This window comes from Nomascus leucogenys, chromosome 24 (assembly GCF_006542625.1).
Source record: "Nomascus leucogenys isolate Asia chromosome 24, Asia_NLE_v1, whole genome shotgun sequence".
Classification (NCBI taxonomy): domain Eukaryota; kingdom Metazoa; phylum Chordata; class Mammalia; order Primates; family Hylobatidae; genus Nomascus; species Nomascus leucogenys.
Window position 1 is genome coordinate 28364414 of NC_044404.1, and position 13159 is coordinate 28377572.

Here is a 13159-nt window from a genome sequence, read left to right on the forward strand (position 1 = left end):
TTACCCCTTCCACTGATGTTACCCTCATCGTTGACCCACATGATAGCACTAGTCTCCTATCTCCCAGATCCTGCTGTTGCTCCCCACAGTCTGGTCTCCACACGCCAGCCAGCCTGCTAAAAGTTTTTAATTTTTATGAAGTCTAATAGTCAATTTTTTTTTGTAGTTTATGCTTTTTTTTTGTTTTGTTTTTTTTGAGACGGAGTCTCGCTCTGTCGCCTAGGCTGGAGTGCAGTGGCGCGATCTCGGCTCACTGCAGACTCCGCCTCCCGGGTTCACGCCATTCTCCTGCCTCAGCCTCTCCGAGTAGCTGGGACTACAGGCGCCCGCCACCACGCCCGGCTAATTTTTTTGTATTTTTAGTAGAGACGAGGTTTCACCGTGGTCTCGATCTCCTGACCTCGTGATCCGCCCGCCTCTGCCTCCCAAAGTGCTGGGATTACAAGCTTGAGCCACCGCGCGCGGCCAATTTTTTGTATTTTTTAGTAGAGACGGAGTTTCACCATGTTAGCCAGGATGGTCTCGATCTCCTGACCTCGTGATCACCTGCCTCGGCCTCCCAAACTGCTGGGATTGCAGGCGTAAGCCACTGCGCCCGGCCGTTTATGCTTTAAAAGCTTAATAATTAGGCCGGGCATGGTAGCTCACACCTGTAATTCTAGCACTTTGGGAGGCCGAGGGGGGGGAAGATGACCTGAGGTCAGGAGTTCAAGTCCAGCCTAGCCAACATGGTGAAAACCCGTTTCTACTAAAAATACAAAAATTAGCTGGGCGTGGTGGCAGGCGCCTGTAATCCCAGCTACTTGGGACGCTGAGGCAGGAGAATTGTTTCAACCCGGGAAGCGGAGGTTGAAGTGAGCCAAGATGGTGCCATTACACTCCAGCCTGGGCAACAAGAGTGAGACTCCGTCTCAAAAAAAAAAAAAAAAAAAAAGTAAAATTATTAAACTTTTTTTTTTTGAGATGAAGTCTCGCTTTTTCGCTCAGGCTTGTGCAGTTTATTGCGTGTCAATTATGCCTCAATAAAGCTGTCAAAAAACCATAAGAAAAAATTTATATCTCCCAGGCGCAGTAGCTCCCACCAATTCAGGAGGCCAAGGCAGGTGGATCACCTGACATCAGGAACTAGAGACCAGCCTGGCCAACATGACAAAACCCCATCGCTACTAAAAATACAAAAAAAAAAAAAAAATTACCCAGGCGTGGTGATGCACATCTACAGACCCATCTACTCGGGAGGCACAAGAATCGCTTGAACCTGGGAGGCAGAGGTTGCAGTGAGCCAAGATCATGCCACTGCACTCCAGCCTGGGTGATAAAGTGAGACTCCCTCTCAAAAAAAAAAAAAAATATATATATATATATATGTGTATATATATATATATATATGTAAATATATACACATATTATATTAAGGCAGATGCAGTGGATCACCTGTAGTCTGGCTACTTGGGAAGCTGAAACAGGAGGATCACTTGAGTCCAGGAGTTGGAGGTCGGCCTGGGCAACAAAGTGAGACCCTGTCTCTAAAAATAAATAAGGCCAGGCGCAGTAACTCATGCCTGTAATCCCAGCACTTCAGGAGGCCAAGGAGGTGGGTCACGAGATCAGGCGTTCAAGACCAGCCTGGCCAAGATGGTGAAACCCTGTCTCTACTAAAAATACAAAAAATTAACCAGGCGTGGTGGCGGGCGCCTGTAATCCCAGCTACTCAGGAGGCTGAGGCAGAGGTTACAGTGAACTGAGATCGCGCCACTGCATTCCAGTCTGGGCGACAGATCAAGACTCTGCCTCAAAAATAATAATTACGGCCGGGCGCGGTGGCTCACGCTTGTAATCCCAGCACTTTGGGAGGCCGAGGCGGGCGGATCACGAGGTCAGGAGAATCGAGACCACGGTGAAACCCCGTCTCTACTAAAAATACAAAAAATTAGCCGGGCGTGGTGGCTGGCGCCTGTAGTCCCAGCTACTCGGAGAGGCTGAGGCAGAAGAATGGCGTGAACCCGGGAGGCGGAGCTTGCAGTGAGCCGAGATTGCGCCACTGCACTCCAGCCTGGGCGACAGAGGGAGACTCTGTCTCAAAAAAAAAAAAATAAAATAATAATAATAATAATAATAAATAAAAATAAATAAATAACATGTATTTTTTAAAACTTTTTTTTTTTGAGACGGAGTTTCCCTCTTGTTGCCCAGGCTGGAGTGCAATGGCACGATCTCGGCTCACTGCAACCTCTGCCTCCTGGGTTCAAGTGATTTTCCTGCCTCAGCCTCCTGAGCAGCTGGGATTACAGGCACCTGCCACCACGCCCGGCTAATTTTTTTTTTTTTTTTTTTTTTTTTTTGAGGCGGAGTCTCGCTCTGCCGCCCAGGCTGGAGTGCAGTGGCCCGGCTAATTTTTTGTATGTTTAGTAGAGACGGGGTTTCTCCATGTTGGTCAGGCTGGTCTTGAACTCCTGACCTCAGGTGACCTACCTGCCTTGGCCTCCCAAAGTGCTGGGATTACAGGCATGAGCCAGGCCTAAAAGACATTTATATCATGTTATTCACTTGCTCAGAAATCTCCCAACACACTTAGAATAAAAACGGAAATCTCCATAATGGTCTCCAAGGTCATATATGATCAGGATCCTCCTCCTTGCTGCCCTCATCACCCACCACTTGCTCCCTCAATCAGTCAGCTCCATCTTCCTGGACTCTTTGCTCTTCTTGGAGCACCTCAGGGCCTTTGCTTTTGCCTGGAACTCGCCCCACCTGAATATCACAATCACACTTCTTAACCCTCACTCCCCCTGGGTTTCTGTCCACATGTCACCTCCTTAGGCCATCCTATTTTGATAAAGCACCCCTCCATCCTCCAACCTTCAAGTCACTGCCCACTTGATGGTTATTTACAGCACTTACTGCTTCCTGACATGGTATTGTGTCCGGAATTGGTGGGTTCTTGGTCTCCCTGACTTCAAGAATGAAGCTGTGGACCCTCGCGGTGAGTGTTACAGTTCTTAAAGGCAGCGTGTCCAGAGTTTGTTCGTTCTGATGTTCGGATGTGTTCAGAGTTTCTTCCTTCTGGTGGGTTCGTGGTCTCACTGGCTCAGGAGTGAAGCTGCGGACCTTCACGGTGAGTGTTACAGCTCCTAAGGCCGCGCGTCTGGAGTTGTTTGTTCCTCCTGGTGGGTTCGTGGTCTCGCTGGCTTCAGGAGTGAAGCTGCAGACCTTCGCAGTGAGCGTTACAGCTCATAAAGGCAGCGTGGACCCAAAGAGTGAGCAGCAGCAAGATTTAGTGCAAAGAGAGAAAGAACAAAGCTTCCACAGCGTGGAAGCGGACCACAGAGGGTTGCTGCTGCTGGCTCCGTCTGCCTGCTTTTATTCTTTCATCTGGCCCCACCCACGTCCTGCTGATTGGTAGAGCTGAGTGGTCTGTTTTGATAGGGCGCTGATTGGTGCATTTACAATCCCTGAGCTAGACACAAAGGTTCTCCACGTCCCCACCAGATTAGCTAGATACAGAGTGTGGACACAAAGGTTCTCCAAGTACCCACCAGAGTAGCTAGATACAGAGTGTCAATTGGTGTATTCACAAACCCTGAGCTAGACACAGGGTGCTGATTGGTGTGTTTACAATCCCTGAGCTAGACATAAAGGTTCTCCAAGGCCCCACCAGACTCAGCCCAGCTGGCTTCACCCAGTGGATCCCGCACAGAGACTGCAGGTGGAACTGTCAGTCCCACACCGTGTGCCCGCACTCCTCAGCCCGTCAAGGCTTCACGGGTTTTATTAGTAATAATTTCTAAAACAGCTTGTAACTGTATGATTCGGTTGAGCATGTAGATGGGGGTTCGATATCCTCATGAGCCATCTTCTGCCTAAATGGCAGGTCGGTAGTATTGTATGATTCTTTCAGGGGCCATTCATTATTTTTCTTTCTTTCTTTTTTTTTTTTGAGACAGAGTCTCACTGTCGCCCAGGCTGGAATGCAGTGGCGCGATCTTGGCTCACTGCAGACTCCGACCCCTGGGTTCATGCCATTCTCCTGCCTCAGCCTCCCCAGTAGCTGGGACTACAGGCGCCCGCCACCTCACCCTGCTAATTTTTTGTATTTTTAATAGAGACGGGGTTTCACCGTGTTAGCCAGGATGGTCTCGATTTGTTGACCTTGTGATCCGCCCGCCCCAGCCTCCCAAAGTGCTGGGATTACAGGCGTGAGCCACCGCGCCCAGCTCCTATTCATTATTTTTCAAATCACCTATGGCTGTGCTTCATTTTTCATGGGAAGCACAGACTGGGAAGCCTAGAAGTTCACCTGTTTGTATGGGCAGTAAGAAGAAAGATGGCTCAATGGTGCCAATTACACAGCTGCCTGTCCACTGATAGGCAGCTTAGCATAAGCTCTGTGTCCACATATCCAGTATAACCTGGCGGGGGCTGTCCAGTCCTGGTGGAATTCTGGGTGGGCCCAAACAGTCTGCAACTTTGGAAATTTACTGAATGGATTTCTTTCTGTGTAATTGGAACTGAACCATGTAACTGTTTTTGTGGTACCATTATACAGCTTTTGCCCAAGACAACTAAGCCGCCCTTAGGCAGGATGAGTGCATCCTTTTCCTTCTCTAGCTATGCAATACTGTCCAATAATTGAGACTTTTAGAACCCAAAAATTGTCAGGTGGTTCTTTTGGGCTGGGAATTCATCAGGAACTGGGTCTGTGGGAACTAATTCTCGGGCATCGCATGGCCATTGATCTCCTGTTATGGTTCTTCTACAAACACAACATAAAGGCTGGGCGCGATGGCTCACGCCTGTAATCCCAGCACTTTGGGAGGCCGAGGCGGGCAGATCACGAGGTCAGGAAATCGAGACCATCCTGGCTAACACTGTGAAACCCCGTCTCTACTAAAAATACAAAAAAAATTAGCTGGGTGTGGTGTCGGGCACCTGTAATCCCAGCTACTCGGGAGGCTGAGGCAGAAGAATGGTATGAACCTGGGAGGCGGAGCTTGCAGTGAGCCGAGATCGTGCCACTGTACTCCAGCCTGGGCGACAGAGCAAGACTCTGTCTCAAAAAAACACTAGGATCTAGTCCTTTTCCATCAGTGCCTAATGTTACATATTTTCCTTTATTGTACTTTGGGTCTGAGGGGTTTGTCATTATCAGTTCTAAAGGGTTGCAGCTCCCACTCGTGCAGGAGGGGCTGACTTTTCCTTTTTGGAGCCAAACAGGATCTTTTTTATCTTCTTTCCAAGTAGCCCAAATGACACAAGACCAGTACTGACACATCTCACATAAATATGATTTTTGACAAATGTACTTATTTTCTGCTGTGTAACTTTTTTCCCAATCTAGGGAACTGCATCCTGTCCCATGCTGTTTACTATTAATAACGGCACAGGCGTCAAATTTTAAGGTTACATTTTGGGGACCCCTCTTTCTTCTGTCCTAGCTATTACTTTACTTGTGTCACCTAGAAAAGGACCAGTCCTTAGTCTTACTTCAAAGACTGTGATCATGGTAAGTTCAGAGGGGTCATAGCACACATTGGGCTGGTCACTTCCTGGATTACATACTTTCTACTGAGTGTTATTATACAAACAGGCTCCTTCTGGAGTTCCTAGGCATTCATAATAAGTATAAAATAATAGGACTGTAGCACTCTTTTGTCCTGCCTCAGTGACCTGATGTATATACTGTGAACAGCCTTCAGTCTGAGGAAGGTCAGTTGAAGTCCTTACTGTACAAGTCCAAATTTTAAGGAAAATGAGTCCCGCGATGAGTTTCCTCATGCTTTGGCGGTGCGTGGACCAGTCAGCTTCTGAGTGTGACTGGAGCAGGGCTTGCCGTCTTCTTCAGAGTCACTTTGCAGGGGTTGGCGAAGCTGCCTCCATCCACATACAGCTCCCAGTCTACTGATGTTTAAGGGTGGTCTCGGAGGGTGGGCCTACTAGAATAAACTGAGTCCAACACCTCTACACAGTTCTCTCTCTACACAGGGTCTCTCTCTTCCCAGTAAGTGGCCGTTGGAACTACAACTCAGGTCTGTTTTGTGTGTGTGTGTGTGATGGAGTATCTGAAGTGCAATGATGCAATCTCCACTCACTACAACCTCTGCCTCCCAGGTTCAAGCGATTCTCTTGCCTCAGCCTCCCGAGTAGCTGGGACTACAGGCGTATGCCATCACGCCCAGTTAATTTTTATATTTTTAGTACAGACAGGGTTTCACCATGTTGGCCAGGATGGTTGTGACCTCCTGATCTGCCCACCTCAGCCTCCAAAAGTGCTGGGATTACAGGTGTGAGCCACCGCCCCCAGCCCAACCCAGATATGTTCTAATACAAGTGCAGATAACCTTAACTGCTGTGTCACGCGGCTCCTCCAGAACTACCCTGTGAGATTAGGTACCATGATTTGCCTGACTTAGCAGAAGAGGAAGCAGGGATCAGGGAAGGGAAATAACTTACCGCAGGCTACACAGTGAATCTGTGGCAGAAGTCAGCTGACATCTGGATTTAACTGCAGTCAGAGGCAGACACATGATCCCAGCCCACAGGAGGAGCATCTGGGAGAGGGAGGAAGTTCAAGAAGCCAGATGCTGACAGTGCATTGCCCACGCGGGCTGACCGGAAAGGCCTCAGGGAGGGCTGGGGTCAGACTGCATTTCCAGCTGCTTCATGCCTCTCTGGAGTCTCCTTCCCAGATCCCGCTTATCCTTGGAGACTCAGCTTCAACATCAGCTGGGATGGGCTTCTCTGACCCTTTGGCTTCCCAAGTCCAGCTTTATCATGGTGTTTGACAGAATGAATGGATGGGTGAATGAACAGCACTTGCCCACTTTCATTAATTCGTCTAGCTATAAATATTTACTGAGCTTCTACTTTATTTATTTTTTTTTGAGATGGAGTCTCGCTCTGTCACCCAGGCTAGAGTGCAGTGGCGCTATCTTGGCTCACTGCAACGTCCACCTCCCGGGTTCAAGCGATTCTCCTGCCTCAGGCTCCCAAGTAGCTGAGATTATAGGCACGTGCCACCATGCCCGACTAATTTTTGCATTTTTAGTAAAAACGGGGTTTCACCATGTTGGCCAGGCTGGTCTTGAACTTCTGACCTGAAGTGAGCCACCCTCAGCCTCCAAAAGTGCTGGGATTACAGGTGTGAGCCACTGCACCTTAAGTTTCTACTTTATGCCAAGCACTGAGTTAGGCCCTGAGGATACAGTCATCAGCCCCCGCCCTCAAGGAGCCTGCAGCCTGGGAGAGAGACTGACATCAGAGGTGGTCAGAAGTCCATGTGGGCCGGGCGTGGTGGTTCACACCTGTAATCCCAGCACTTTGGGAGATGGAGGCGGGTGGATCACTTGAGGTCAGGAGTTCGAGACCACCTTGGCTAACATGGTGAAACCCCATCTCTACTTAAAATACAAAAATTAGCTGGGCTTGGTGGTAGGTGCCTATAATCCCAGCTACTTGGGAGGCTGAGTTGGGAAGATGGCTTGGATCCAGGAGGTGGAGGTTGCAGTGAGCCGAGATTGTGCCACTGCACTCTAGCCTGGGCGACAGAGTGAGACTCCGTCTCAAAAAATAAAATAAAATAAAAAAAAGACTAGAGAGGCTAGAGTTGGCTGGAGCAACTGGAACTCCAGCCTCAGTGCCCCGGGTTTCCAGAAGGCCAGCCTGGAAAGAGTGGAGTAAACTTTGGAGGCTCATATGCTGCCTCACCCTAGCCCCTCACCCAAGCAAAACTCAACCAGTGTCTTAGTGCTCGTGGGACCTGCTTGTCCCCTTTTGTGGCATCAAAGGGGTGATGAAGAATGAGACAAACCTGGATGTGAGTCCCAACTCTGCTGTGTGACCTGAGACAAGCCGTGCCTCTGAGCCTCAGTCTCCTCAGCTCTAAGAGGGGCACTCCCATGGCCCTATCAAAGGGTTGCTGTCCACAAAACATGAACTGACCATTGGCCTCATATATGTTAGTTGTCAAATCCACAGGCCAACTGCACTCCCTTTAGAATTGCAGTTGTCTGTGTCTGTCCTGCCTCCTCAACCAGACTGTGCCCAAGTCCCTTCTGGGGCCCTGGTGTCCAACTGAGACAGGCATTTGCTGTCGAACGTTGAACCTGAACATTGAACTAGATGCCCCAGGCCAGGACTAATGAGGGCTCCAGGAAAGGGCTTCTGGGTGAAGAGGGAGCACCTACTAACCACCCACTTCCAGAGTGGCCTTCCCGGGTCCAGCAGAGGGGTGGGCTCCAACTAGGGAACCCACAGCGGGCAGGGGTGGGGCGGGTAAGCGGGTGGGGCTGGAGATTAAGGAATTGAGTGAGGTGGATGCTTTAGCGCTGTTAGTCTCCTCCCCATGCCCCTTCTCACTTTATCTAGTTTAGTCCCTTTATCCTGTGAAGTGGGGCTCATCATTAGCCCCCTTTTACAGAGGAGAGAATTGAGGCTTCGAGAGAGAGAAACTTGGCCAGCAGTTTCCACTCGGTCCGACGCCCTCGCTGCCCCGCCGGGGACGGTGGCTGGGCGCGGGGAGCGGGGCGCGGGGAGCGGGGGGCGGCGCAGGCGGGGCCCCGGGCAGGGGCGGGGTCGGGGCGCGGACAAAACGGTCGCGAGGCGGCGGGGCGGCGGACGGGGCCATGGAGGCCGAGGGCTGCCGCTACCAATTTCGGGTCGCGCTGCTGGGGGACGCGGCGGTGGGCAAGACGTCGCTGCTGCGGAGCTACGTGGCGGGCGCGCCTGGCGCCCCGGAGCCCGAGCCCGAGCCCGAGCCTACGGTGGGCGCCGAGTGCTACCGCCGCGCCCTGCAGCTGCGGGCCGGGCCGCGGGTCAAGCTGCAGCTCTGGGACACCGCGGGCCAGGAGCGCTTCAGGTGCGGGTAGCCGGGGCGCGGGAGGGACTCCTGGTGGGGGGCTTGGTGAGCGTGCGCTCGGCCACGGCAACTCCGGAGAGGCCGACTCAGAGGTCAGGCGGAGGGCGAGGTCCCTGCCCTGGGTCCCGCCCGGTCCGCTGGGGCCAGACCCTCCCCTGCTCGGAGTCATTTTTCCCACGAACACTGAGGGGTGGGTTGAGTCCCAGAGACCAGGAACATCCCTGGCTTTGAGCTCTGGACTCTGGAGAGATGCTGAGTGATACTGGCCCAGGGTGCTGAGAGCTCAGGGGAACAGAGCGGGAAGTGTCGAGGAGATGTGGAAGGGAGAGAGGTTTGTGTTGACCTTGAAGGAGCAGCAGGAGTTTGCCAGGAAGAGAACAGAGGAACGAAGACCTAGGTCACGGCAGCACCAGGCCTTCTCCAGGAATGAGGGATTCAAGTCACGCTTGCTCCCTAACTGGAGCACCCAGACTTTTTTCTTTTTCTTTTTTTTTTTTGAGACGGAGTCTTGCTTTGTCGCCCAGGCTGGGGTGCAGTGGTGCAATCTCGGCTCACGGCAAGCTCCGCCTCCCGGGTTCACGCCATTCTCCTGCCTCAGCCTCCCGAGTAGCTGGGACTACAGGCGCCCGCCACCACGCCCGGCTAATTTTTTTGTATTTTCAGTAGAGACACGGGGTTTCACCGTGTTAGTCAGGATGGTCTGGATCTCCTGACCTCGTGATCCACATCCACCCACCTCGGCCTCCCAAAGTGCTGGGATTACAGGCGTGAGCCACCGCACCCGGCCAGCACCCAGACTGTTAGGAGAGACACAGGCACCGAGGCAGAGAACCACGGGGCCGTGTGAAGTGAGCCCTGATGGGCTGTGACGCATTCTGTGGATCCCAGGGGGAGGAGGTCCTGCCTCTGGGGGTGTCATGAAGGCATCAGCCTCTCCCAGCTTACCTCTCCACCTCCCTGCCTCCCCAGGTGCATCACCAGGTCCTTTTACCGGAATGTGGTGGGTGTCCTGCTGGTCTTTGATGTGACAAATAGGAAGTCCTTTGAACACATCCAAGACTGGCACCAGGAGGTCATGGCCACTCAGGGCCCGGACAAGGTCATCTTCCTGCTGGTTGGCCACAAGAGTGACCTGCAGAGCGCCCGCTGTGTCTCAGCCCAGGAGGCCGAGGAGCTAGCTGCCTCCCTGGGCATGGCCTTCGTGGAGACCTCGGTTAAAAACAACTGCAATGTGGACCTGGCCTTTGACACCCTTGCTGATGCTATCCAGCAGGCCCTGAAGCAGGGGGACATCAAGCTAGAAGAGGGCTGGGGGGGTGTCCGGCTCATCTACAAGACCCAAATCCCCAGGTCCCCCAGCAGGAAGCAGCACCCAGGCCCATGCCAGTGTTGACTCTAGGAGAGAAAGGGTTAAAGCAGTCCCAGCCTTAGCCCACCTCGTGGGAGGGGAAGTGTTAGTATCTCTCTGGAAGACAAATGACAGAAGGGTTCATATAAACAGTATCCTGACACAGTCATGCTTCCTGGATTTTGGAGTCGAGGCTTTCTACAGAAAAGAAAGGTCTGATGGCCAGGCATGGTGGCTCACGCCTGTAATCCTAGCATTTTCAGAGGCCAAGGACAGCGGATCACCTGAGGTCAGGAGTTCGAGACCAGCCTGGCCAACATGGTGAAACCCTGTCTCTACTAAAAATACAAAAATTAGCCAGGCGTGGTGGTGCATGCCTGTAATCCCAGTTACTCAGGAGGCTAAGGCAGGAGAATCGCTTGAACCCAGGAGGCAGGGATTGCAGTGAGCCAAGACTGCGCCACTGCACTCCAGCCTGGGCAACAGAGTAAGACTCTGTTTCAAAAAAAAAAAAAAGAAAGGCCTGAGAGACCAGATGTGCAACTTCCTGTCCTTGAGCCTCAGTGTCCTTATCTATTGATGGGGCTCATAAAAGATGCCACCTTGCAGGGAGGTGGTGACCACGAATGAGATAGTGGACAGGATGTGCTCACCCAGAGCCTGCCGTGCTGTGAATTGAAATGACAAAAGCTCTCATTCCCACTCCCTTTTTCTTGGCTGCGATGTGACCACTCTGGCAGCATTCCTGGGCTCAAGACACTGAGAAGCCAGCGTCAGGAAGCTGCTGCATGAGCAAAGGCAGGTGCGGGGAATTCCAGGGGGAGCTTGGCTTGGAGGCTCCTTACGTCCTCAGGCTAAAATGATACTGGGAATGGGATTAATATGTGACGTCAAACCCAGGGTTGCTGGCCAATGCCCCCACCCTAGGCCCAGGGGCTGAAAAATGGATGTTGGAGGCTGGGATGAACATGAATGTGTAGCAACTATGTTGGACACACAGTGGCCACTGTGATGAGCCACCAAGATCCCCCTTTCTGGCTGGGGAACCCATCAACCCTCTCCCCAGCTGCTGGAGTGCCACTGGATGATGGACTTCAGCTTGCCCCACTCTCTGGGAAAGGCCCTCCCTTCAGGGCAGCCCGTATCCAAAGTCCATCTCCTGGGGGCCTTAAAGGCCTTTCCCTCTTGCCCCAGCTCTGGACAACTCTGAAAGTCAAACCCAACTTTATCAGTCTCTTTGGGCTTCATTGAGGACACTGTTGTGACATCATAGCCAAGTTATCCCCTTGCCCAATCCTGCTTCCTTTTCTTCCCCAAACAGGTATCCATTTCAAGAATATCCCCTAATAAACATCTGCACACTCGTCTCCATCTCAGAGTCTGCCTCCTGGTAACCTAACCTACAACGGGAACTGCTAGGCGGGAATGTCCTGGGAGCAATTAGGGAAGGCTTCATGGAAGGAAGAGACACTGTTTATATTAGGCCAAATCTCAGCAGGTGTAGGGCTTAGTGGGTATCATTGTGCTGTAGCAAAAAGCACAGCCACTTTGCTGGGTGCAGTGGCTCACACATGTAATCCCAGCACTTTCGGAGGCCTAGGCAGGCAGTTCACTTGAGGTCAGGAGTTCGAGACCAGTATGGTCAACATGGCGAAACCCTGTCTATACTAAAAATACAAAAATTAGCCGGGTGTGGTGGCTCATGCCTGTAATCCCAGCACTTAGGAGGCTGAAGCATGAGAATTGCTTGAACCCAGGAGGCAGAGGTTGCAGCGAGCCATGATCCCACCACTGCACTCTAGCCCTCTGACTTGGGTGGCAGAGCAACACTCTGTCTCAAAAAAAGAAAAGAAAAAAGCATAGTCACTTAACTCTCTTTTGTGACCTTGGGCTAGTTACTTGGACTCCTTGAGCCTCCGTTTCCTCCTCAGTCAGTAACATGAGACTGATAATCCCTCCTTCCTAGGGTTCTTAGAAGGTTTTCAGAATGAGTTTCTTAGCTTCCTCCCCATGGAGACGGGGCTGAGGGGTCTTCCTGTGCACTTGGTCCTGCCTCTTTTTTTTTTTTTAACCCATACAAATTCACCTGTTTAATTTTGTGGGGGGTGGGGAATATCCATTACCTCAGACATTTATGTTTTATTTGTATTACAAACAATCCAGTTATACTTTTTTATTTCTAAATGTACAATAAATTATGTTGAGTGTAGTCACCCTGTTGTGCTATCAGATGTTAAATCTTATTCACTCTATTTAACTACATTTTTGGCTGGACGCGGTGGCTCACGCCTGTAATCCCAGCACTCTAAGAGCTGAGGCAGGCGGATCACCTGAGGTCAGGAGTTCGAGACCAGCCTGGCCAACATGGTGAAACCCCGTCTCTACTAAAAACACAAAAATTAGCTGGACGTGGTGGCGTGTGCCTGTAATCCCAGCTACTGCGGAGTCTGAGGCAGGAGAATCACTGGAACCTGGGAGGCAGAGGCTGCAGCGAGCTGACACCGCGCCACTGCACTCCAGCCTGGGCAATAGAGCGAGACTCCATCTCAAAAAATGAATAAATAAAAATAAAATAAAAATAAAAACTATGTTTTTGTACCCATTAGCCATACCCACTTCCCCCCACCACTACCCTTCCCAGCCTCTGGTCACCATCATTCTACTCTATCTCCATGAGTTCAATTGTTTTAGTTTTTAGCTCCCACAAGTAAGTGAGAATGTGAAAAGTTTGTCTTTCTGTGCCTGGCTTTTTTCACTTATAATTCCAGTTCCATCCATGTTGTTGCAAATGACCTGCCTCTTCTTTTTAAAACATCCTTATTCATCCTTGTGACAACGTGGTGAGGTTAGCACAATCATCCCCATTTCACAGATAAGGAAGCTGGGGCCAGAAGAGGACAATTACTTGCTTTAGGGCGTCTTTTCATTCCTTCATTAGTTTTTTTTGTTTTTTTTGT

The 13159-nt window shown here is 51.2% G+C and overlaps 1 protein-coding gene across 1 annotated transcript; it reads left to right on the forward strand.

Annotated features, from left to right (window-relative positions):
• Positions 1 to 8610: 8610 nt before the first annotated feature.
• RAB42 (RAB42, member RAS oncogene family) lies at positions 8611 to 11566 on the forward strand. The gene is made up of 2 exons (XM_030805518.1): positions 8611 to 8854; positions 9824 to 11566. Exons 1-2 carry the CDS (start codon positions 8622 to 8624, stop codon positions 10245 to 10247), a joined length of 657 nt encoding a protein of 218 aa, XP_030661378.1. The 5' UTR covers positions 8611 to 8621; the 3' UTR covers positions 10248 to 11566.
• The last annotated feature ends 1593 nt before the right edge of the window (positions 11567 to 13159 follow it).